The sequence below is a fragment of the Rhodamnia argentea genome, chromosome 2 (assembly GCF_020921035.1).
Source record: "Rhodamnia argentea isolate NSW1041297 chromosome 2, ASM2092103v1, whole genome shotgun sequence".
Taxonomy (NCBI): Eukaryota; Viridiplantae; Streptophyta; class Magnoliopsida; order Myrtales; family Myrtaceae; genus Rhodamnia; species Rhodamnia argentea.
The window spans coordinates 19,449,060-19,474,823 of record NC_063151.1 but is presented as its reverse complement, the minus strand read 5'-3'; the positions used below and the strand labels follow the sequence as shown (position 1 = coordinate 19,474,823).

Below are 25,764 nucleotides of genomic sequence, written 5' to 3'. Positions count from 1 at the left end.
ACCCCGATGCACAATTAGCCTCACATAAGGAGCACTTGCAAAACGCTATTTGTGAGGAGGACATCTCATTGAGCCAGTGATTTAGAGGATAACATAGGAGAAGCATTTGAGTCTTGGATCATCGTTATTCCGTATCAAGAACGAGGGATTCCAAATCAGGTGCACAAATTTTTTCATCTTTATTGTATTTCTAGATTCTAGCTATGGTAATCTTGGGTGCCTTTTTCGCTCCTTACAAAAATGACACAAATGGTCCATGAACTTTCATCTAATGTGTAAAGTGGTCTTGAACTTTTGATACACATTTAGTTTAGCCCCTGAGCAATATGAAAATGTTCAATGTTCTCCCTAAACTTGAATTAATAGAATAACAACTTTGAATATTTTCATATAGTTCAAGAACTAAACTAAACATGTATCAAAAATTAAGAGATCACATTGAACAAACTAAAATTGCAGAGACCACAATGCATATTGGGACAAAATTCAAAGACTACATTGAATAAATTAAAAGTGCAAAGATCACATCGCATATTGGGTCAAAATTCAAAGATCATTTATATCGCTGTCTGGGGAGAGGAGATGCAAGAATCGTGGCCATTACCTCCCATGCCACCCAACTGATAATGAATGACAAGAAGAAAACGATAGCGTGAATTGGTCACGGTCAATCCTTCTGTGTCCCAAGTCCCCTCCCGAATCCATCATCTTTTCAATTGCTTAAACGTCCTCCAATTCTTATCCCTACTTCAGAACATCGAATTCAATTTGTCAGGCAAAGATCAAGGCTGTAGACACAACAACCGGATGGTGGTACAAAGCATGCTCCAAATGCAGAGTATCTGGTAGAATAATAGTATAAGTGTTAAAAGTTACGTACAATGCTTACTTTGATGTCAAAAGTTTCGTTCAGATCACTTAAGTGCAATTTTTTTTTTAAAAAAGATCGTTTGAGTGCCAACTCCAAAATACATTGCCGGAAATCCAACGTGACATTTTTTTTATTAATATTTGAAGGTGACGTAACTCGTCGGAGGTCTAATCAACAATAAGAAAAGCTAAAAGTTGAAAAATCATAATAAAGAATACAAAATGACGTGTACTGAAAGTTCTAAAAATTATTACGAAAGTGCAATTGAGTCCTAAAAATTACAAAAAGTGCATGCAAATCCTAAAACTTATTAAATTGATGCAATCTAGTCCTTCCTTTAATTCTGTCAATTTGGACTAACAAAAACTGCTAACGTTTTTTTAATATTGTAGTAGCAATGAGGCTAAGACGACATCGTTTTTGTCCAAATCCAATTTATAATACAAATTTTATCTAAAATAATAAAATTAGCTAAAAAAATATTACGTTGTTCTCTACCCTCATTTTTTTTTAATTTTAAGCTTTTTTTGTTAAATTTTTAATAAAATTTGCATTTTAAACAAATTTATTTTTTAGCTTATTTTTAAATCTAATTTTAATTTTTTTTCATGTGTAGAAGCCCACGTGGACTTTTTTTTAAATGTCATTTTATAATGAAAATTTAATTATTAATTCCACATATTAATTTTGGCTAGAATATCTCGACGGAGGCACTTAAGCAATCGTTTTTTCTCTGATTTGATAATTTAGTGATCCGGCAGAAATTTTTGGCACTAAAGTGAGCGTCGCACACAACTTTTGACATTTTTAGTGTTCTTCTCCCCATAGCATCCTTTCAAAGTTGCGGCATCAATATCTGGTGTAACCTACTTAATTCTACTGACCCAATTCCTATCCCAATGGTTGTTATATTTTGTATACTGGGCGGTCCTTACTACTTGATGATGAGCAATGTGCAGAAACAGATGGCCAGCTTGGTAGAAAAGAAGCTCAAAAGATGTAAAAAAAAAAATACTGGGAAAATTACAAAAAAGTTCTAAACATATTGCAATTGTGATAATTCAGACCTAATTCCCCTTTGTTTTACCAATTCAATCCTAAAAATTTTATATTTATGCCAATTCAGTCAATCCGATCAATTTTGATTAGAAATCGCTGACTTACTGACGTGGCCAAATTTTTATAATATTTTCATATTTTTTATTTTTTTCCTTTTTTTCCTTTTTTTCTCTTTTCTTCTTCTTCTTCTTCTTCTTCTTCTTCTTCTTCTTCTAGTGAACCGCCAAGCCCGGCAACCAACCGGAGGCGAAGGCCCGTGAAGCTCGCCCCCACCCCTAGTGAGGCCGACCTTGCCATGGCCGCGCAAGGTTGGACTTCGCCCGGCGCTCGCCCTTGGCAACTAACTGGAGGAGGAAGAAAAAAAGGAAAGAAAAAAAAATAAAATTATAAAATATTATTATTAAAAATTGATCACGTCAACACTGAAATTTTAAGTCAAAATTAATTGAAATGACTGGATTGACACGAATGCAAAAGGTTTATGATTGAATTGACAAAATAAAAAGGTTTAAGACTGAATTGACATAATTATACTAAATTTAGGACCTTTTTTGGCAATTTTCTCATTATTGCTGTTCATTTTTTCCCCTTAACCCTTTAGTTACCTTCAAATATTCTACAACGCACCGATTTTGGGTTTTTTACCAAAATAATTTTTTTAAAAAAAATATTTACAAAATTATTTTTTAAAAATAAATATTGACGGATTTGGGCCTCGCTCGGCGGTTGGGTTGCCGAGTGAGGCCCGCTCGGCAGCTGGGCCGCCGAGCAAGGCAAACACCCAGCCCCCCCCTTTTTTGTAAATTTCAAAAAAAAATTAATTTTTGATACTTAGAATATTTATTTTATTTATAATTTTTTTCTTGTGAAGCTTATATTTATAACATTATTAGCAATAATTAATGTAAATATTTATTAAGATCTATAATTAATAAATAATGTTGTGATATAATGTAATATAGCCGCAGGAATATGTTGGAAACCGCAGCAAAAGAGTTAGAAACCGCATGGAAAGATTAAAAACTGCAGCAAAAGAGTGGAAACGAGTAAAGAAAGGGCAAAACTTTGGAAGAGCATATCTCATCGCTCGGGCGTCCGTTTGAGATGATTTTTTTTTTATTTCACGTAATTTTTCAAGACGAATCCATTGGCAAACTACCGTAAGCGGTTTGGCCTGGCTTTTTCTCCAAAAAACGCCTTTTTCCTTGTCAATTTTGCATTTTCTCCCTTCGATGCTACTTCTCGATATCGAAAAAACCGCCTACGGCGGTTTGCCAATGGATTGAAAGAGGAAAGAGGGAAAGGAGGGTTTTTTGCCAATCGATATCGAAAAAACCGCCTACGGCAGAGCAAGAGCAAGGCTGGTTTTTTTTTTTTTAATTTCATTTTTTTAACTGTTTTAATTATTTATATTTATAATATTTAGTTTATTTCGTATTTTTTTAATGTGTTTATATTTATTTTATTTATAATTTTTTTTTGCCAAGCTTATCTTTATAACATAATTAGTAATAATTAATATAAAAAATTATTAAGATCTATAATTCATAAATAATGTTGTAATTATGTAATTAATTGAAAATATTCATAAAATAAAATTGGTAAGATATATGAAATTAAGGAGGACGAGTATCTAGATGTCATTTCGTAAATATTTTTTTAAAATTAAATTGAAAAAAAACCTTATTTTGCCTTTTTCCCTACATTTCATAAATGACAAATTTTATCAGCTTTTGTAGTTTTGCTAGAGTGATGCAGAATGTATTAGTAGTGCGTTTCTAAATGGATTGGACAGACAGAAATCCAATCGGAAAGCGAAACAGTGATGTGTTAAGAATCGGCGGATCGGGTCGACGACATCGGATCGGGCTCAAATTTGGTCTGCTGAAGCGAAACGGTGTCCTAATCAATATACACTGTCGTTGGCGGTGATGAACGATGGATTTTTGCAATTCGGGATCGTCTAGATGGGTTTTCCTATTTTTTTTAGTATTTTCGAAATTTATTAATGGCAATTTTGCGATTCGTGATCGTCTTGATGGGTTTTCGATTGATTATGTTATAAAGATATTGAATTAAGAAGGGGGTTCCTTAATTTCATATATCTTATCAATTTTATTTTATGAATATTTTTAATTAATTACATAATTACAACATTAGTTATTAATTATAGATATTAATAATTTTTATATTAATTATTACTAATTATGTTATAAAGATAAGCTTCACAAGAAAAAAACTATAAATAAAATAAATATAAACATGTTAAAAAATATGAAATAAACTAAATATTATAAATATAAATAATTAAAACAGTTAAAAAAATGAAATTAAAAAAAAAAAAGTGCCCAACCTTGCTCTGCCACTGGGCTGCCGAGCAAGTGGGTCGCTCGGCACGAGCATAGCTGCTCGGCAGCCCAACTGCCAAGCAAGGTCCAAACTAGTAAATATTTATTTTTAAAAAATAATTTCGTAAATATTTTTAAAAAAAAATTAAATTAGAAAAAAAAAAAAAACCCCCCGATTTTTTGACATTCCGGACAGCTTAAAGATGGAAGAAAAAGACAGATCAATCCGCTTATGATCAACCGAGATATGGAAGTAACTTCACACAGATCTTCACAGCTGCCGGTCGGAAGAAACTTGACTTTTGTTTGATTACGACGCGAAGTACCTTCTTGTAAATGAAGCTTTCCAAGCATGTGTCCCCTTCCAAAGATTTTCAAGGCACGATGGATCAAAGATAACCGAGCGAGCCTTAAAGCTTCTAATGCCCTAAGTTTTTTTTTCTAAGTACTCTAAACTACTCTTCAAGGTAACGTGCACAATGCACACTTTTCTAGAGCATACTTGTAATTAATGGGTAGTTTGCAGACAGAGGAAATCTCCGCCTACGAGGAAATCTATGGTTATAACCGGAGGGATTTATACATAAATAGGATCCTTTCAATCATTTGTATTGTCTCAAAAATAATAAAAATCAAGAGTGTCTCTTTACGAGTTTCCCTAAGGCTAGATCTACCGGCCCGTGAATGATTTGCGACGCGCTATAAAAATCAAGCACGGTAGCGTAACCGTTTGAAATCTTGGTGATCGAGTCATCCGATTATTAATCAGCAGAAATTTCTTTTATCTATGAAAGTAATGTAAATCGATGGGCAAGAGCATTTTTAGATGCGGTCTTTTGAAAGAAGACAACTTTTTTTTTTGTCCGGAATCCAATATCACTTTATATTCATGTACGATTAGCTTAAATTTGTTTGATCTTCAGACAATGGATACCGAGTCTTTTCCTAATGTATTAAATTAGATTCTTACAGTGTAAATCAACCGAACAAATGTTTCGCCAGCATTATCCAGTAAATTAAATATTTAAGCGTAAATTCCAGACAATATAGAAATACTTTATACTGACTAATTATGTCGAACGATATGAAAAAATTAAATTTTTTTGAAAAATATCTTTCAAATCATTCGTTGTTCGCGAAATAAATTATTAAAATGATCCGACCAAAAAAAAATTATTAAAATGAACAAGAATTACCGTCTTCAATTTTCCGTTATCCACCACGTCTTGTGACCTGTCTCTTCCTTCTCTGAAACCAAATCGATCGTCCGCGAAACCGCACCTCCACAACCCACCCAGCTCCCAGGGCGGTGATAGACAAAGGCTGCGAAATTGAGCCCCGCCGCCCCAGAGATTCAAAAGGACCGAAAAGATTATGGTACGGTCCTAGGTTTTGATTCCGCTCGCGATCGACCCATTAGTCTACCGAACCCCTGTGATCCAATCATCTCAACAATCGGAAACTTGAATAAAGGGAGAAAAAATGGGGAAGGAGGACGGAGACCCTAATCGGGAAAATCCATGGCCTCCGAACCGGACCTATCCGGGGAAAGAGGAGAAGGAGGAGATGAAGCCCTGGGGAGTTCTCGTCTTCGGCCTGATTGGCGCCACGGCTACCACTTTGGCGGTTGGCTTTCTCTTCTCGTTGTTGTTAGTTTACTTCTGTTTCTTCCGGAGAAAATCGTGTTGGAAGCGTTGAATGTTGCATGATTATCATGTCGAAATGATTGGTTGAATTGGTGCAGTGAAGATGATGTTTTGAAGTCGGAAGTTATGGTTTGCATGAATGCTTTGTAGAGTTGGGTTGTTCAATAGTTAAACTTTCATTACAATTATTCAGGAATTCTGTTTTTTTTTTTTTAATATTACAATGATAGCATCCTTGTAGTATTGGCTAGATTTTTGGGCATTCTTATTTTGATCTTTTGATATTCGGTGATGATTGAATTTTTCGTGCTAGATTATGTTCTTGTAGTTGCTTCTGATTAAACCCAGTTTTTTTTTTCTTTGGTCAGAATTAAAACCCAGTTTAGGTGCTCATATTTGCATCGATACTGCAGGTTTCACGTCTCCGGCAAACTGTAAATTGGGTCTATGCTCAGGTAGGAAAATATGTTTTTTTCCTGCTTTTGCATTTTCATTGCACTTCATGGCGGTGTAGCGTTCACAAATATAGGTTACATGTTTAGTTATTGGGTCTTGTGTCAGGTAGGCACTTACCTGCTTTGTGCATTTTGCTTTACACTTCATGAAAACGTATGGTTTTCATGTGCTGTAAAAAGATAAAGTTAGGTTGAAATTTTGAGTAAATTTCTTAAGTGTCGTGAGTTTTGGAATTTAACTGAGAACCTGACTGCACTGCATAACAAAAGTTAACCAGGTCGCGCGAATCGGCAAAATCTTTCAGAACGGCTTTTCAAGAGGAAGCTTGGAAGAGGTACAATCGACGAATGCAGGAAGCATATGAAGAAGAAATGGAGAGAGTGGTGAGTTTGTAGTTTGATCCGTCATGTTCAACTCTTAGTTTGTCGAATCAACTTTTGAGCACTTTCTAGAGACCTAGCTTAACTCTTCTCCTTTATATATGTTACTGGTCTAAAATTTGCCTTGTTGGAGATTCTGCAACCATTATGTTTCATTGTTTCTTAAACTGGAGAAGTTGGTAAAAGTCATCAGCTACATGATTTGCAGGGGCCACTTTCTGAAGTTAGTGGAGCACTTGGTATAGTCCTTACTTGGATGTGTAGAATTAAAAAACTGAAAGGTTTTCATTTGGCTTTTGTGCCATTCCTGAAAGCTCCATTTATTTGGTTGTTCTTGTTTGACAAATTTGGCCCTCTTCAATGAGAAATTGCAAATTTGCAACAATCCAAGTTTTTCTTTAAGTTCCTTGACCATTGTTCGCGTTTATCCACTTCATCATATCATGGACTTTCACCGAGTCTTGAGTAAACATATGCATGAATATGATAGGCCGTCGATTCTGAACAAATGTTGTTGCTAAATATCAGAGGTTATTTGATGAAAACCCATGTTTGCGAGTGGATTCAATAGAATACCTAGACTAATTTGCCTCACGTATTTGTTGAGGAAAGCAACTGGTTGCTTGGATTCTTTTCCTGCACTTGTCACTACTTGACTATCTGACAGTTTCATATTCGGTACTCTTTCCACAGGAGCGCATAAGGCGTATGCAGAATGTGTTTAATAGAGAAAGGAGTAAATATAAAAGAGGCTATGAGAGCTGGATGGAAAATGATGCTGGTGCATATAGCCAGCAATTCCAGCGGGATGATTGGTATTGGAAGGCGGATACATCATCCAGATATCGAAGTACTAATTTTAGGAGAGCCCCAAGGGAGAGTGCAAGCTACCCATTGTCACATCATTACTCAGTTTTGGGCCTTGATAGGTGAGGCAATGTTGCAGATCCTGGTAATATGGGTACTGAGATGCTACATGTACCCTATATGTTTTGAAAGCAGCGCCTAGGGCTAAAGAAAGAACTACCTAATATTATATCTCATCCTATTGAAGCCATAATTATTTTGGAAGGGAGTTGCCTAGTTATATTTCCATCTGTATACTGCGTGCTGGATCTGGTGTCTGAATTGTTGTCTCCTTTCCTGCTGGTGACTAGTCATTTTCTTTATCCATTTTACAGCACCGATAAGCACTTTAAAAAGATTCCCTGGTTAAAATGAGTTTGTATCGACTAGATTATGTTTGTTCAATATCCCCCGTCAGTTATACAAATATGTAAGCCCATAAATCTTAATGTATCAGGAATACTGCTAGAACCCAGAACATGGCTTTTATATGTAATACATTACTGTCATGTATGTCTGCCAGTAGTTTCTATGCCAGAGGCAAAATAGTCTTTTACACTCTGAATGACCTTAAGAGCAATTTGTTCCTGCAAAAACTATCATGAATTGGGATGCGCATGTTAATGTAGTCATGTGGATAGATTATTTACATCATTTGGAATTAGAACATAACTTGTTTTTATTTGGCTGCAAAAGGTCAAGGAAGGCACCATACACGGATGCTGAGATCAAGGTATGCCTTTCCTGTATTTGAATTCCTTTATGTCTATCTTGTGTGCTATGGATGATCCTATAATTTTTTACCTGTCGTTTCTTCTATACTTTTTTGCCATGTTTGATGTATATTTTCCCATATTTCTGGGGCTCTGCCAATGAAGATACATTTGATTCAGATTGACTTTTACCAGGACATTAGCAAGTTACTTGGATTTGCTTGCTGATTATGAACAGTGATAGTGCTTTTAGTTAGCTTATGTGTCTGACTCGTTTTTTCTTTATTGTCTGACAAAGTCGGCAAATGAATTAGAACCTATCTGGGGTTGCTTGGCTCTTCACTGTGGTGTTTTAACATTCATTGGTCTTTGGTTTTCAATTTAGACATAAATTTTAGTAATTTAGGTGTTCGGAAAAATGACATCAACCTTAAAATTGACTATGGCTTACTAGGAAAAATTGCCCCATGAAATATTTGAAGGTATGGATATATATAGTGCGATGATGTATTCTCTTTTAATTAACATCAACAAGTTGAGGCCAAGAAGCTGTTGTCCCTTAGCTTCTTGGCTTATACTATTTTGTTGAAAGCTCTGGTAAACCACCCCCACGCAATAAGGAGGAAGGGAAAAGAGAGGGGGGGGAGGAGAGAGATGAAATGTCGGAGCTGGGAATTGAGCCATCTTGGCCACTATGTTTGAGTTCATCTTTACAATAGCAACAACAAAAAAACTAAGCCTTATTCCATTAAGCGGGGTTTGCTATATAATTTCTTAAATATAATTGTGCTTGGTTGTATGCAAAATATTCTGTAAGCTGTAGGTGCTCCATATCTATTATATTGTCTTGTTTCCATCTTTTTGGGTCTTTCCAAGTCTTTTTCAGTCTTTCCCTACCCCTTTTAAACAAGTCTACATCCTATAATATGTTCTTCTCCCTGGAGCATCCGGAGGCTGTTGTTCTGGGCTTTCAAGCCATTTGAAACAAGCTTCTATCCTCTAATCGCCATTGGATGATGTCTCCATTTTGCTCCATCGAGTTCATCCTCAATCATTACTTTGATAGAACTGACTGCAGTGAAAATACTGGGATCCTAGGGGATTTGGAATTGAGTGATATTCACACTTGTTTCTTCAGTCTTCTCATGTCAGAAGCAGCTCATTTCTCCTTATCTGCATTGCCCGTGGCACATATTTTTCTTGTTTTTGACCTTTTAAATGCTCATTTGATAGCTTTTTCCCTGCTGCAGACGGCATTTAGGGCCAAGGCATTGGAGTTCCATCCGGATCAGAACCAGGATAACAAAGGTAGGATGTGTTTGTTTGCACTGATCAGAATCTCACACCTAGATGCTATAATTAACATCTTATGGTCTAAGTTTTAGATGACATTGTTAACATTGCATATTTTACTGCAGTGGCTGCTGAGGCGAAGTTCAAAGAAGTAATGTTGTCTTACGAGGCCATCAAGCAAGAACGGCAAAATAACAGGACCTAAAACATTTGGCTTAATTTGTCTACGATATTCCAAGGATTGACATCGTGGATGCAATAGCAGATCAAGGGACAGTGCCAAACCACTGCATTTAATTCCCGGGGTCCCCAACTGGAAAGACGATACTGCACTTTGCAGAGTTACTGGGCATGTGTTGGAACCTGTGTCCTCGTACTAGGTTACTGAAGCAGAATAAAAATATGTCTTTTGACTAGATGTGGAAAACCCCGTGAGGTTAGGGAATGTCTATGTAGAGCATGATTTTACGATCGCACAGCACAGCAAGTGCCGAAATGTCGTTAAGTAAAATCACCCATTTGAGCTGGGTTCTTTTGTACATTTTTTTGGGTTTTAAACAAGGGTGAGCTTGGAGATACATGTCATTTTCACGGTCTACACAATTTGTTTTTCATATACAATAAAGAAGAGGGCATGGAGTTACTTGTAAACTGCGATCAGCTGGCGACGGTTACTGCTTGCTTGTTTTCAACCTCTTGTTGCTGCTGTTCTATTTGAGTGGTGGTTGAACGTCAGTTGTCATCTTTTGAGCGACCTAGCTAAAATTTGTGTTGCTCTTTTCCCCTTCTACTGATATCGAATGATGGAAAGCATCTGGAATCTGTAACAAAGGACCAGGATGTAAGTGAGTCTGTTAGGCCTGGTTTGAATGAATGTGGAATTGGAATCCTCAAAGAGACTAGGAAGCTAAATACAAGAATGATCATGCTTGATTCATTGAAAAGTTAGACTCCTTAAAAAGTGGAAAATGGGATAAACCTATCAATTGCTAGGAAAGAGATTCCAGTCCCAGATTTCTAGAAAAAATGGAAAAACCACCTTAACCACCTCCAAGGCTCCACCTACTGTAAGCTCTCACCAGCTTTGCCACGACGGCCTCCACCACCTCCATTGCCGCGGTCACCACCCCGGCCGAGGCCGGCGATCCTCACCAGCTATACACGGCCGGTTCGGAACCGGCGGTTCATTCCGATTCCTTTTTTAATATTAATTTTTAAAATAATAAATAATAAAATAAACATAATAAATTATAAATTATAAAATACAATTAAATTGTACATTGTAATAAAATATGGAAAAAAAAAAAAAGAGGAGGAATAGGCTTGAACTTAATGAATTATCATTAAGCGCCTACATAACTTCTTGGGGATAGAAGAATCAAAGCCCATGTAGTTCTTTTACCTTTGAGAACCCCAACTTACCTCATCGTCAATCGTCGCTACCCGTTGTGGTACCCGTGGCGGTGGTATCTCCAACATCATCGCTAAAAAATTCGTGTTCACGATCTAATTCTTGGTGTCGATATTTCGCCCTCGTCCAATCGCCGACACAAGCTTGAGCTTCCACAGAGTCCGGGCTTAATCTTGAACGGCGAGAGTCCAAAATTAATCTTCCAGCACTAAATGTTTGTTCAACTGCAACCGTTAAAGAAGGGGTTGCTAATATCCGACGAGCGATGAGGGCGAAAACTGGATAATCGATTTGGTGACTCTTCCACCACTTCAGGATTTCGAAATCAGTACTATGTTCCGCATCACGAAACTCAAATTGAGTGGTTAAATATTTTTTTAATTCAGAAATACTACTTGTTGCCCATTTTTGTTTTTTTTTTTTGCCTACTCTTAAGCATATTATACCCTCTACTAAGTGAACTACCACCTTCGCTATGTGAGGCAGTAGATTGTAAAGATCCGGAATCACTTAAACCATATCTACTACAAAATTCTCCATATAATGCTACTATAGATTCTTTAACATTTCCTAATATATTTGAAATATCTATTGAATCTTCCAAATGTAAACAATCATGATAATACACATTCAAATAATCTTGTAAACCGTCTAATTTAATACGTGGATCAAAAATAATACCAACTAAATAGACAAGAGGAATTTGCAAATAATAATGCAACCATTTTTCTCGCATTACTAAAATAGTTCGACCTAATTCGGTATCATTTTCATATTCACTAAAAACACTACCAATATTAACACACTCTATTAAAAATAAATGCGTAGTAGGATAATAAATACCAGATAAAGTCTTAGTAGCATCATTAAAAATTTTCAAAATATCTAAAATTTTCTTGCAAACGTCCCAATGTTGAGGAAGTAAAGTAATTTCAGGAATATTTTGTGAAATAAACATACATAATAAATCTTTATATTCAAAAGTTTGCCGCAGCAACTCGTACGTAGAATTCCAACGAGTCGGAATATCTTTTGGAAATCTTCTTGCCCTTCTCCCATTTTGTTTACAAAATTTTCCCCATGATTTCATACAATGGGGACGACTCCATAAAAATTTAATTGCACTCTTTATTGGGGCGAGAGAAGTGTCAAGAGTTCGTAAACCATCTTGTACACATAAATTTAAAACATGACAAGCACATCTAATGTGAAAAAATTGTCCGCCAAAAGTGGGTTTGCAAATATTTTCTAATTCGGGAATAGAAGCGGTATTTGCGGCGGCATTATCAAAACCAATTGAAAATACTTTATTTATTAAATTATATTCTTCTAAAACTTGCCTAATTATTCTATAAATATTATGAGCCGAATGTCTTTCATCAAAAACTCGGAATGTAATAAGTCTTTTTTGAATCGTTCAATCGTCACCTATCCAATGACACGTGACACCCATATAAGAATGAATTTGCCAAGGATCACTCCAAATATCGCTACCTATATGCACACGTCCATTGAATTCCGCAAAAAATTTTGCTAAAGATTTTTTTCTTTTTTTATAAAGATGAAAAACTTTGCGTTTAAGAGTATTTTTTGGAATAGTTGGCGCTTGCGGAACCAACGCAGTATTTATCAAATATTTCATATTAAAATTTTCACCAGTATTAAACGGAACATGATCAAGGGCAACATATTCACCTAATGTTTGTTTATAAAGTGCTTCAAAGAAACGAAATATAGGATGAGGATTAGAAGTGGCGTACCCGGAAATTTGTTGTTGCGTATTGTCGATCCCCGCTTGCGTTGGATGTTTTTTCGTCAAATGCCGACGGAATGTTCCGTAGCCGTCTCCTTTCGTAAATTTATATGTTTGCGAACAATATTTACATTTTATATTATACTTACCTTCGCCTTCATCACGTACCTTGTCGAAGTGTAGCCACAAGTCGGATGTATTATCTTGGCCCTTCCGTTCCGGCTCATTTGCCGTTGACGCTTCTTCGACACCAGTGGGAGGATAAAAACTTTCTTGTGTTGGGATATGCTCGACGTTCGGAATCGGGACATAGTTGATATTATCGTCGTCGTCTTCCCAACTTGCATACTCATGAGGATCATATTCGGGAATGGGATACTCGGAATCTCCCATAGTCATCTTGCCCTTGTCGGCATTTACGCTTCCATTTGCCATTTCTGAGAGAATTGATTGGAAATCCGATTGAGAGAATTGAGTCGGGATTGAGAGAATTGGGAGAATTTGAGCGATTTGAGAGGATTTCGGAGAGAATTCGAGAGATTGTTCAGAAAATTTGTGACAAAAATGAAAGGGGGAGCATATGTATTTATAGGCAAGAATTAATTTTAATTCTTTTTTTTTTTTTGCAACGGCCAAAGAGGGGGGTAGGGGGGCCGGGCGGGGCCCGGGCAGAGCCCAACGGCTCTCGCCCCGGGCCCCGCCTTTTTTCTTTTTTTTTTCTTTTTTTTTTCCCCCTTCACGGTTTCGGGCCGGTCAACGGGCCGGTTCCGGGCCCACAGGCCCAAATGGCACTCTCTATCACTAGCCATTCCCCACCATCGCCAGCCTTTCCCGGCAATGGTGGGGCGGCGGCGGGGAGGGCTCTCGCCTGGTTCTAGCCTTTTTTTCTTTTTGTCTTTTTAATTATAGCATTTTTTAATTTAATTTAAGTAAAAACATATTATAAATTATATTTGGACCAAAGTGACGTCATTTTAGCCGTAAATTTCGTATTTTAGCCACGTCATTGCTATATAAGAGAGAAAAAGTCACTTGGTCATTTTTTATTAGCCAAGTTGGACAAAATTAACGAGAGTACTCGATTGCACCAATTTGACAAATTTTAATATTTGATTGTAGTTTTTACAAGTTTAGGACTCAATTGTACTTTCGTAACAAATTTTAAGAATTTTAGTGCACACTCCGAACTATTTTCACCTCCTCCTTCTCATCTAATTCTAATTCTGATTCATCTTCTAAATCTTCACGAACTACAAGCTTGTCGCACGGCGCTTGTCACAATATTAGTCTCATGTCTCTCAAACTCAAGACAGCTCGATGGAGCCGAGCCCCACCATTGCAGCCATGGAGGTGTGTTCCATGGTTGAGATGTGTTCACTCCCTCCTAAACTCGGCGGAACTTTTTATTATTCGAACCATGGAAAAAGAATGTGATTCATGGAATGAAGTTACTGAGAATGAGAATCGCCAATGGAACCAAACAAGGCCTGACTATCAAGAGAAAAGCTAAGTTACATGGATACGCACAACTATTCAACTCCTAGTTGGAAGAACATTCAACCTCCCCTGGACCGTCTTTGGTCACGACAGCAACCTAACTTCACTAAACCGACACTCACTTGAGTGGTGGAGCTCGGTAATATGCCGGGATGGTCGCTGGGAAGAACATTTGCCTAACCCCTTCCGCTCGAATGATCGGGAATATAATCCCAGATGCGCCCTGCAAAAACGATGAAAACGTTTTTCATATTTCACACGAGAGAGAAGTGTCAAAAAAGTCCTAAACCTATTACATTAGTGCCAATTTAGTCCTAAACCTTTTTTTGGTGCCAATTTAATCTTAAACCTTTTGTATTGGTGCCAATTAAGTCCTAAACCTTTTATTAGTGCCAATTCAGTCCTAAAGCTTTTATAATAGTGTCAATTTAGTCCTAAAAATTTTGTATTTATGCCAATTGAGTTAATCCGGCCAATTTTGATCGAAAATTGCTGACGTGGACATCGATTGTCCTACACGGCACGACTAGCGCTAACTTGGATATTTTTTTAATATTATTTTAATATTTTAAATAATATTTTAAGCATTTTTTTGGTTTTTTAAAAATTATTTTTAAAAATTATTTAAAATATCAAAAAAATATTTAAAAAAATCCACATTAGCACCAACCGTGCCACGTATGATAATTGATGTCCATGCCAGTGATTTCCAATCAAAATTGGCCGAATTGACTCAAGTGACATAAATACAAAATTTTTAGGACTAAATTGGCACTATTATAAAAGGTTTAGGACTGAATTGACACTAATAAAAGGTTTAGGACTTAATTGGCACAAATACAAAAGGTTTAGGACTGAATTGGCACCAAAAAAAGGTTTAAGACTGAATTGGCATTAATGTAATAGGTTTAGGACTTTTTTTGACACTTTTCCCTATTTCACGAACGTGCCATGTTGTGCCAAGAAAATGACAAAGGCTGGAGACAAAATGAGAGATGTATATGAGACGTGAAATGACTCACCGAAATTAATCTGGCTCCAATCCAGATCCGTTTAGGAGAAGGGAACGGCAGCAACAAACGCCCCACACCGTATATCGCAACAGCGAAGAAGTGGAGAACCAAGCTCAGTGGACGAGGATTCAGACCGGAGAGCAAAGAAACAGGTCCTGTTGAGAACAAGCCCCCGAGGCACAGATAGTCAAAGCACGCCTGTCGCATCTCCTTCCTCGCTTCATCGGGCGACGCACAAAAGACCTTATAGAGAGCCCCTGCCAGCGTATTTATCGTGGACGCCACTGGCTGCAGATACACGAGATCACAATTAGTCTTCTTCAACTCAATCTAAAAACTTTGCACAGGTAAAGACACTAGCAACTGATAGGATTCACCTTACGCAACGTGTAGAACGATTCGAGATATTTGCAGAGAGATGGCACGTCATTGAGGTCCCTCAAAGGCCGTAGAAGATCCCGTAGCACGACGATATCAGATAGTGCCACTGTCATTCCTCCTCCAGTTAACGGATGGCGCATGTTGAAAGCATCCCCCATTAGCAAAGCTCCTGGAGTGGGATGCGGAGCGGCCGGCATGCTTCTGTTCGGCATGCTCCGTATGTTCCCTCTATCCACCGCAGCTACAAAGGCATCAAGGATTTCAGGGGGAACCTGAAGTGCCCATTAACAGCCGGTCAGCAGAAGATCACATTTTGGATCACTAGTTATTGAAAAATAAAATCAAGGATTAACGCAAAAAATCCCGAGTAATGCAAAGGTTTAATGAAGGTGGTTTGTCAGAAGTACCTGAGGTGCTACCACAGTTTTTAGATAGTTTGCCATTTCGCCATTTGAAATTGAAGGCACCTTTTGGCCAGGTACATCGACCAGACAGCGGACCTCTGTGCTACTGATGGGGTAAAAGAGGATTGGAGAGGGATCGGCTAAAATGACATGCCCATGGTCTGCATAAGGAAGGTTGCAGTTCTCCAGAACCAGACCGACAAAACAGGATGGCACCTCAACCTGCACATAGTGTGAAAAGCTCATTCAGACGCTCTTTGCAAACATACACATGAACAGTTTAAAGCTAATTTTTTCCAGCAAGAATGCATCTCAAGATTGTTGGCCCCCCTTAGTCCTAACCTTGGGATCACAAAGGGAACGTCGCAAATTCGAGAAACACCCGTCACAAACAACGGTCAAGGGTGCATATGCTGTGAGCTCTTGACCTTTTTTTGTCTTGTATTTGATTCCTTTGACAGTTCCATTGTCTTCAAGCAAAGAAGTGACTGTCCCTTGCTCCAGTTGCACGCTGATGGAAGTCAAAAAGTTAACTTAGTCGACAATTAACAAAAAAACGATGAGGGTTATGTCTTTACAGACTGGGCTAACGCATGAAGAGAAGTATCTTACGGTCATCTTGTCATAAAATAAAATGTTAAGCCATTCTTATTTGGATAATGCAAAAAAGAAAATGATTGTCAAATTGAGCAGGCCAACAAACAATGAAGTGAGCTGATGCAGAGTTCAGATGTATTTACTTGGGGAGAGTGGCTGCTTTTTCCCGCATTCTCTGTATGAAACGGCCATTGTGGAAGCTCCTACCAGACACATCAGAGTCAAACATTTCCAACGGATAGGAAAGACGTGCATTTCGTCCATCCTTGAAGAGTGCATAACCAAACACCCGTTGTGCATCAATGTTCTCCACGCAATCTACAATCACCAAGTTTGATTCAGTGAGCAGTTTGCTTTCAGTACTCGGGAAACAAGAATAATAAATACGATAATAACCAAGCTATGGTAAGTGCTATCTAATTTCCATTCAATTACTTGTCGGAAAGAGAAAGGAAAACACATTTCCAATCAAGCGATGGTGAGTAGCAGCCGAATCATTGTCGAGAAACATCAAAAGTTTCACAACACTCACCTTCAAGTGCCAACTCAATCAGTTTGAGGTAACCACCTGGTTGCAACAGCTCTCCGACAATCCGGTCAGGCTCGGACAAGTCCCTTTCAATGACACGCACTCGGCGGCCGTCCTGTTTTTCACATGCAGTTGATTGACTTAGGAACGGAGTTCAAAAATCATGACCAGCAAAGGGCAAATCTTGTATCCAACCACAACGAATTAAAAAGGGGACAAGATATTCAAAAGATCAGAGCTCTGATTTAGAAAGACATGGCGAACAACAGCCAATTAAAGAATAAATGACATTATGCAGACTTAAGATCATGGCATAATGTAGCGATAGAAAACTCAAAGATCAGAAAATGGCAACCGGATCCCAACTTGTCCATTAATACAAGTCCTAAACAAACCAGATTTGTCATCTGAACAGGGCAAGTGCGCATAGAGTAAAGCAGCAGGTAGAGTCGAAGCAACCACTCTTAATTCAAGACTTTGGTTCTATCCATAGCTTCACTGCATAGTTCCTCAGGATAGATGAATCAACACACTCGAGAAGTCGAGATCGAAATAATTTCATGTCTTACGACCCAACCAAACATTTTCGGTCAAGACCAAATTTCTTAACACGGGGAGATGCTCTCTGGATCCAAGATTCCTCCAGTCGAGACAACATGGTTATGCAATATCCATAGCTCATAGCTCATCTGGTGGAGACGATCACAATACCTCCCAGAAAGAAACCAAACTCGCCACAGTACGTCTCTCGATCAGAATTCAAATATCCATTTAAACCGAGGCAACCCAATGAGGGGTGAAAAAAGAGATGTTGCAAGATCATATCTCATGATACCGCTTGAACTTTCGAAATAATGAATCAACCTTCCTGAATCTTAGCAGTATATCATTTTCCACTTGGCCGGAAGTTCAGAATACCATGAACCATCTCTATAAACCCCGTAGAAGCAGAAATCACAAATAAATTCAACGAGAAAGTACTATATCAATCAATGGCCAAAACAAAAGGCAAGAAAAATTCTCAGTTGCATTAATATTTACCTTCCCGAGAGTGTAAGCGAGAGCAGAGCCAGCGACACCAGCTCCGACGACAATGACGTCAAAATCACCACCGCCATTTCCGTTCACCGATCTGTTCTCATCCGCCTTCGCGGTTCTCATGCTTGCAACGCATGCACTTCCGTTTTGTCTCCTCCTCCGCACAACCAAATGGTAAAGAAACAAGACTCCGAGAACAGAGGCCAAGATCCCACCCACCCAGTACCCATTCGGGTTCTGATTCGGAAACTGATCCGCCATTCGCGAACTTACCCCAGAAGGCTAAAAATGGCAACGAAGGAGACCCGCAATGGAGATGAAAAAGTTCGAGACTTTCCGAGCTGATCTATCGTGGGTGGTCCTCTCTCTTTCTTTGGCCTTTTCCTTTTCGGGCTTCGAAAGCTTTTACCTTTTTCTTCCTCTCGGAACGCACACAGCTGTCGTGAATTGCTGTTGGTGTAGCATGCGCGTGTCTGCGTTTTCGTGTGTTGTGTTCGCGTTGTGTGATTGATACGGGCAACGGCATTATTTATAGGAATCGAAACAGCGGCTTTTCGGTCGGTCGGTCGGTCGTCAAACGGCCGCGACAAAGAACGACTCAACGAAGACCTCGTCCCGACCTCTCTGCTTCGTGCATGCTGACCATTTTCTTGATGTCCTCATCATTTGTCTTATTTTGCCCTATGATAAGATCCAGGGATATGACTACAGACGCAAACACCAGCTACTTTGAACTTGCTGTATAATTCTGCTATTAAATTTATTATGTGTTCTGTAAGTTTTGTAGACCGAGTCTATCGCAATTTTGGAGACTCCGCTGGTTTTTTATCCAAACGGCCTATAAATCATGCAATAACTTATCTCGGTCCATGAAGAACTAGTCGATCAAGAAACGGGAAAGGGACTTGGAGAGCTTCCTCGCGGCTGATGTCAGAGACGCTCCGGCGTCGCCGGCGACAAAACGACACCTATTCCAAACCCGGGCGAGCCACTTCTGCTAGGAGAGAAAACTCCGATCTAACCCGATGCTGTCGAGCCCGCGCCTAGTGGGTAGAAGTGAAGTGAGGACACTAGATTGGCTATCCTTCCTTATATTTTGATTGACTAGAATCTTAAATCTATATTAATTGACATGGTTTGTTTCACGAAAAACTAAAAATTTGAAAAATATTTTCCTAAAAATAACTAGTTATATCGGTTAGAAAAATTTGTCAATGCAAAATGTTTCCATCATCAATATTAATTTATGCATAACTATTTTCATTAATGACAAAAATATTTCTTATTCGTTCGCTTTTTGAGCAACATAACCAATCATTCTGTGGAAAATGTTTTTCAAATCTTAAGTTTTATGTTAAACAGACGCACCCATTTTGAAGTTCCTTAAAGATGAAATTACTATTGAGGAAAATATATAATAAACCAAATGTCAGTGTTTTCACTTAAAAAAAAAAGTGACAACAAAAGACTCGCGACATCATATCGTACTTGTGGATGCATGAATTCGAATCTCTCTATCGCATTAGCGATAAAAAGAGATAATAATCCACAAAACTGGCGAAAAAATAATGATTAGGAAATTAACCGCCTCGGCACACATTTATCGACGCAACTAAAGATAGTCTAAGAAATCGGTATTTTATGTCGAAATTACGAAGGAAACAGAGCTTAATCAAAGTACCGGTAAGCAATGTTGCTAAATTTTTACACAATTAAATCTCTTTACTTGCATCGACCAAAATTGTTGGAGCCGGCCGGATGAAATTGCCGACGCGGGTGAGGATGCGAGCGTTTGTCCTGTCGTGCGCGAGTCAAAACGAGGCGTGAAATTGTGGGGGGGTCGAAAGTGGGGTCAAATGGATGGATGCCGGAGCTTGGTTTTGGTGGGTCGCACCCGCCAAGCAAGAAGGTTCGACTGACTCTGTCGGCCCGTCTTATCACAACGAGATAGGGAAAAATTATCCAAAAAAAATCTTAAATCTATTACATTTTTACCAATTAAGTCATAAATCTTTTAATTATTCCAATTGAATCCTAAATCTTTTTACGTTTTATCAATTGAGTACATCCAGCCAATTTAGTCCGAAAATCATTGACATGGGCATCGGATGTCCAACGTGGTACAATCGGTGTTGATGCGGACAATGTTCAATAATATTTTAATATTTTTTAAATTTTTATTTCTTTTTTTTTTACTATTGTGGCCAAACCAACGCCACAATTGTAAAAAAATAAAATAAAATAATAAAATAACGGTATAGACAAAATAAAAATATATATATCATTGAGAATATCCACATCGGTGCCGATCATGCCACGTATGAAGTCCGGCATCGACTATGCCATGTAGGACATTCGGTGTCCACGTCGGTGATTTTTAGTCAAAATTATCCGGATGAACTCAATTGAAAAAACGTGAAGAGTTTTAGGATTTAATTGGTACGATTAAAAGGTTTATGACTCAATTGGCAAAAGTGCAATAGATTTATGATTTTTTGGATAATTTTTCTAAATTTTTCAACTCATTGCAAACTATTCTAAAAATTTAAGCTTATTTTTGTAAAAGTGCAATATATTGCGCAATTTTTTTCTAATTGTAAAAGTGCAATTTGATACCATCTACAAAAGTGCAATATATTGGACCATCGTGTAAAAGTGCAATAGGTTTAGAAGAAAAGTGGATGATGGGACATGAATACAATCTGCAAAAGTGCAATTTATTGGGCCGTCATGTAAAGGGAAAATTACTAAAAAGATCATAACCTTATTTCAATTATATTAATTCAGTCATAAATCTTTTTTTTAATCAATTGAGCCAAAACATTTTGTATTTGTGCCAATGTAGTCCATTTGACAGCCGAACGCTAACGTGGATAATTTTTAGTAATATTTTTATTTTTTTATATTTATTTTATACTTTTTTCTTGTCTTTTCTTTTTCGTGACGATCAGCAGGAGGCCGAAGAACACCATACGACAAGGGTCGTGTAGCCCAGCTACGAATGAGGGCTCATGACTCTCACCCTGTGGAACGACGACCTCCTGCCATCCCTAAAAAAAAAAGGAAAAAATGCAGAAAAAAATGTTAGAAAATATTTAAAAATTACTCACGTTAGCGCCAACCAGCCAAATGGATTGAATCGGCACAATTGCAAAAGATTTAGGACTCAATTGAAAAGAAAAAATATAGTTCAAGAGTGAATTGGCATAATTATAATATGTTTAGAACTTTTTTGATAATTTTCTCTTTAAATATCGTTGAGGTTTTGGCAGGTCATGCACCTTATTATACTCGTCCTACTCTCATGAATATTTTTTTGCTGGTAATTCAGGAGCACGAGCACATAACCCAAAAATTAGAAGACCAAGGAACACCTAATAAGCTCTTTGAATAGGTCAAGTACGAGCCTTTGGCCTGTGCAGATAATCCTAACTCAAAGCAATTTGCAAGTAATCGGTGATACTTAAAAAAATAACCTTTCGTTCTTGAGTTGAAAATTCTCTGATGCCCCAATTGACTGTGCCAATTTTGGGAGTTGGTCTATGTAGGACAATGTAGGGGTATGCAATCGGACCGGGTAGAACCGGAAATCGGACCAGACCACCTGAAAAATTGGTCCGATTCCGACATGAACAGATACGATTCTCTGTTTCAAGTGAAGCCCCACTCCAGGAATCGAATCGATTTTGAAACCGGTTCTTAGCTATAGTAAAAAAAAACACTATTTATCTAAGTTGAATCCAACTCTGCCTCGCCTCATTTATTTCTTCTCCATTTTTTGTTACATCTCTCTCTATGCTTTAGAGCAATATTTTTATGGATAAATGGAGAATGGAGTTTAAAAATTTATTATGATGAATGGGGAAAGGAGTTTTGCAATTTATGTTTTATGTTACGTATTTGAACATTTTATTGTTTATAATTGTGCATAACTACGTGCTTGAACTTTTCATCGTTTATATTTGTATGTGATCGGTGTTTGGCAGATAGGGATTTATGATGATCATCTTTTGTTTTGAGCCGTTTTGTTGCTCATATTGTTTTGCTCTAAAAACTAAAACAAAAAATGGAAAAAAAAAAAAAAAACAAGTTATTGGGTAGACCTTGAAATCGGATCGAAAAAATGAGGTAGATTCTAGAACCGGTTCCAGAAAAACATGATAGATTCCAGATTCCAAAAATTAAGAATTGGTTATAACAGTGTAGGTTCCAAGTTTTAGTTCCGGAACCTATCCACCCTAGAACCGATCACCCTTAGGATGAGGGATTTTCGAGTTCCCAATCGGTTCTCCCTTTAGGTGGTAGCCAATAACTTATAATTATCAATTGAATATTATTTGCAATAGATACAAATCATGCTGTTGAAGGTGGCCCCAGGATAATTCAATCAATCTCTTTCATGTTTTTCTGAGTGCCCCCATTTCCTGTGCTAGGGTTTCCTCACCTTCCCCCTTTCCTTGAAGAAGTTGCCGCCGAGCTCTCTTTGAGGGAGAGAGGGATCTCTCTCTCACATACACACACTTTTCTGTTTCCCTCTTCTTTCTTTGAAGTATTCATTTTGTGTAAGAATAATTTTCTGCAACTGATATTGGGTGAACGTGGAAATTAGTTCGGCCATCTGTCTAGTTGACAGCCGCCGAGAAGGATGTTCGTGACATGACTATACAACCTCTCCAAAATTAGGCCAGTCTCCTTTGCCAATTTAGATTTAAGTTAAGATTTGGGGGTTTTACTCTCCCAAACTAGAACTAGATATAAATTTAGGAATTATTTACAAGTATTTGATATGTGTTCTTTTTAACATATTGATGTTGGTGTATGCATGGTGATAGTGATGAGAACGTTAAACCTAAACGCACACCGCAAGTTATTGCATATAGAGTGAGAGATCTCGGCGTGTGCTTTTTCAAGTGAGAGATCTCGGCGTGTGCTCTATTTGATGATCGGCCGTAAAAGCTTTATGGTGACAGATTTATTATGAAGGGATGAGAGTTTGCTTATAACCGTAAATTGTCTGCTTTGTTATTTGCTTTCTAACTTTTGCTTTGCTTTATTTGGAATTTGCTAAATTTGGAAGATGTAACTCTCGAATATTATTATGATATATAAAATACATCTTTCTTTCGAAAAGAAACAAAAGGTGGCCCTAAAAGAAATGCGAGTGCGGCTATTCAAATTAAGTGTTAAACTCGAGACCAACATACTTAGCTTATGAACGATTCCTTGAAGTTGAAATTCCCTCAATTTCTTTTCTAACTTTCTTTTACTTAACTAAAAGAATTCAAACAAGTGAAAACTAAAATGCACTTAGCGACATGAGTTCAATCGATGCCCGAATAGGCTATGATGAAACTCGGAAAAAGGAGGCTTACGTCCTATACAGTCCGATCAGCCATGCAATGAATTGATTTTAAAGCATTGAAATTCGTTTTTTCTTAATTATATCTAATTAAGAATTGCGTTACACTTGTACCCAATACTTCAACATTTTTTAGGAGGATAATGCTGACTTTTTTTAGCTATAATGATGTTAATGACGGTACAAATTACTTGGATAACTACAAAATCGTCTTCCCAGTCGATAATGATACCGACCCGGTTACACAAATTGTCAATTAGTGCCGTAAACTAGTTGGTGCGAACGCGAAATCGAATATGCAATGTACAAGATAAGTTGAATGAATCAATCACATTACAAAATCACAGTAAAAATGCCCACAGATCGTGTTCATGCTTATTTCACGGTGGTCCAATATAAATTGGACTGATGGGACTAGGACCAATCCAATTGCGCACCCTTTGAGCTTCTGAAATCATCAACATTACAACTAGGCCAATAATTACAAAGTCACAAGTATAAAATTCCAATTACAAATAGGGTTTCAATTGATCAAATAATTTTGATTTGGGGGTCAAATGACAACTACTCGAGCGATAAGGATTTGTAGAAAAATATTATGTTACGTCACTTCACGGGGACCGATGTAGTTGTCCAACGGATCACACTAGCTTCGATTTCAGACTTCAGTAATTGTGTGCACTGTGCGCCATATGATCAATTAAGTGATATGATTTAGCTCCTAACCACATTTGATATGGTCATGAGATGACAACGATGGATTAAACATATGTTTTTTTGGTTGTGGGGGCTGTTTCCACCCATTTTAAGCCGGGGGATAATTATCCAGTTAATTCTAAATATATTGTAGGGTTGTCAATTCGGCCATAAACTTTTTAATATTGATTATATAGTCCTAAGCTTTTGCACGAAATGTTAATGTAGTCATTGCGACCAATTTTTACCGAAAATTTGTGAGGGAAGAAGTAGGGTTAATTATTGATTAATTGATTTGCCAATACAGCAGGTTATTTAGTCAATTAACAACAAAAATAGAAAGTGAAGAGATGGAAGGAGAGAGAAAAGGCAGAGTGAATTGGGAATTGACTTGTTTCCGGACATAGAAAGTCAAAGAGGGGATGAAAATAGCCCTACACTTTCTATAATATTTACGGGAGATAATTACTTGTGGAAGCAAGATTCAAACGCCAGAAAATTTTACCATTTTCACTTCATAATGCACAACCATGCAATTGAATGCAATGGATAATATTTTCCAACGTAAGGAAATTTTCTACTGAAGAAACGAATACATGCTCCATTCCCTTAAAACAGAATGATTTTAGGTACAATATTTTTACCAAAATTTTATCAGTTTAGATGATGAAAAACTCGTACCGATGAAAGAAATAAGTTCCGACTGATGGTAAATCGTTGTCTTTATATGGCTTTTTCTAAGATGAATTTTTGCGACCAGCTTAAGCCCAAAATCTGGTCCAAAACATTTTGGGTCGGGCCCTTAAGGGAAAAAAGAGGCCCAAATTTGTTTTGGAATCATGTAAACGTGGTATAGTAACAAATTTTGAACCCAACATGAGGGTGTGCTGCTATTCTAGGCAAGTGAGTCATCCTATGTCATCCCTTGGTTTTTCACCAAATCGGACTGACCATATTATATGTAGCACAACTCTCTTTACGTATCATCGTAATTCGCCCTTAATCCGTGAAAAATTTCCGCCTATCACCGTCTGAATAACATAATTTGTTATCCTATTCGGTGTTTGAGGATGTCATCCGGATCGGATAATCGGATATGTCCGGATAAAATACAGAATAACAAATTCAAGAAAGGATAGGATAGACACGAATTGAATAAGAAAAAAAAAAAACAGATGGAACTCAACAAGATGTTGCTCGCTATTTGTAAAGATCGGTGCCACCATCGAAGCTATGATGGCGCCGACGTGGAGAGTAGTTTTTGATGAGCGACGAATGAAAGATCTCGCCAGATATGGTACAATGAAGACCTTACCTCTACACGACAAAATGGAAGATATCTCACTTTATTCTGTCCTATCGCGATCTTAGTTCTGGCAAACCTTTCGGATTATCATAACTATTTTTGTTGAAAGGGATAATAATATAAAAATGGTCTCTGAACTTTGGCCCAGTGTATAATAACGTGGTTCTT

General features: G+C 37.6%; 2 protein-coding genes across 4 annotated transcripts; one reads left to right on the top strand and one right to left on the bottom strand.

Moving 5' to 3' along the window:
* The first annotated feature begins 5,493 nt into the window (after nucleotides 1-5,493).
* LOC115739613 lies at nucleotides 5,494-25,158 on the top strand. 2 transcript variants are annotated; one of them, XR_007197549.1, is made up of 8 exons: nucleotides 5,494-5,904; nucleotides 6,338-6,379; nucleotides 6,650-6,763; nucleotides 7,454-7,689; nucleotides 8,303-8,339; nucleotides 9,570-9,627; nucleotides 9,738-9,953; nucleotides 25,147-25,158. XR_007197549.1 is itself a non-coding variant. In XM_030672803.2 (7 exons), exons 1-7 carry the CDS (start codon nucleotides 5,761-5,763, stop codon nucleotides 9,815-9,817), a joined length of 711 nt encoding a protein of 236 aa, XP_030528663.1. In that variant the 5' UTR covers nucleotides 5,494-5,760; the 3' UTR covers nucleotides 9,818-10,362. The 2 variants fall into 2 exon arrangements, 1 of the variants encoding a protein (XP_030528663.1); XM_030672803.2 differs by lacking the exon at nucleotides 25,147-25,158 and having other exon boundaries at nucleotides 9,738-10,362.
* Nucleotides 14,195-18,747, bottom strand: LOC115739482 (squalene monooxygenase SE1-like). 2 transcript variants are annotated; one of them, XM_048274692.1, is made up of 8 exons: nucleotides 18,239-18,744; nucleotides 17,201-17,312; nucleotides 16,812-16,986; nucleotides 16,414-16,582; nucleotides 16,075-16,293; nucleotides 15,664-15,939; nucleotides 15,296-15,574; nucleotides 14,195-14,496 (listed from the first exon to the last, which is right to left on the bottom strand). In XM_048274692.1, exons 1-8 carry the CDS (start codon nucleotides 18,494-18,496, stop codon nucleotides 14,392-14,394), a joined length of 1,593 nt encoding a protein of 530 aa, XP_048130649.1. In that variant the 5' UTR covers nucleotides 18,497-18,744; the 3' UTR covers nucleotides 14,195-14,391. The 2 variants fall into 2 exon arrangements, with proteins under 2 accessions (XP_048130649.1, XP_048130650.1); XM_048274693.1 differs by having other exon boundaries at nucleotides 14,395-14,526; nucleotides 15,211-15,574; nucleotides 18,239-18,747.
* Nucleotides 25,159-25,764: the final 606 nt, after the last annotated feature.

What these genes read in the sequence shown, in the direction of transcription:
- LOC115739613 (XM_030672803.2), top strand. Translation starts at nt 5,761, where the DNA reads ATGGGGAAGGAGGACGGAGACCCTAATCGGGAAAATCCATGGCCTCCG. An exon ending in AAGAAGAAATGGAGAGAGTG is followed by an intron (nt 6,764 to 7,453) that starts GTGAGTTTGTAG and finishes CTCTTTCCACAG; the next exon opens with GAGCGCATAAGGCGTATGCA. An exon ending in TCAGAACCAGGATAACAAAG is followed by an intron (nt 9,628 to 9,737) that starts GTAGGATGTGTT and finishes ATTTTACTGCAG; the next exon opens with TGGCTGCTGAGGCGAAGTTC.
- LOC115739482 (XM_048274692.1), bottom strand. Translation starts at nt 18,496, where the DNA reads ATGGCGGATCAGTTTCCGAATCAGAACCCGAATGGGTACTGGGTGGGT. An exon ending in AAAGCAGCCACTCTCCCCAA is followed by an intron (nt 16,583 to 16,811) that starts GTAAATACATCT and finishes GACTTCCATCAG; the next exon opens with CGTGCAACTGGAGCAAGGGA. An exon ending in AAACTGTGGTAGCACCTCAG is followed by an intron (nt 15,940 to 16,074) that starts GTACTTCTGACA and finishes TGGGCACTTCAG; the next exon opens with GTTCCCCCTGAAATCCTTGA.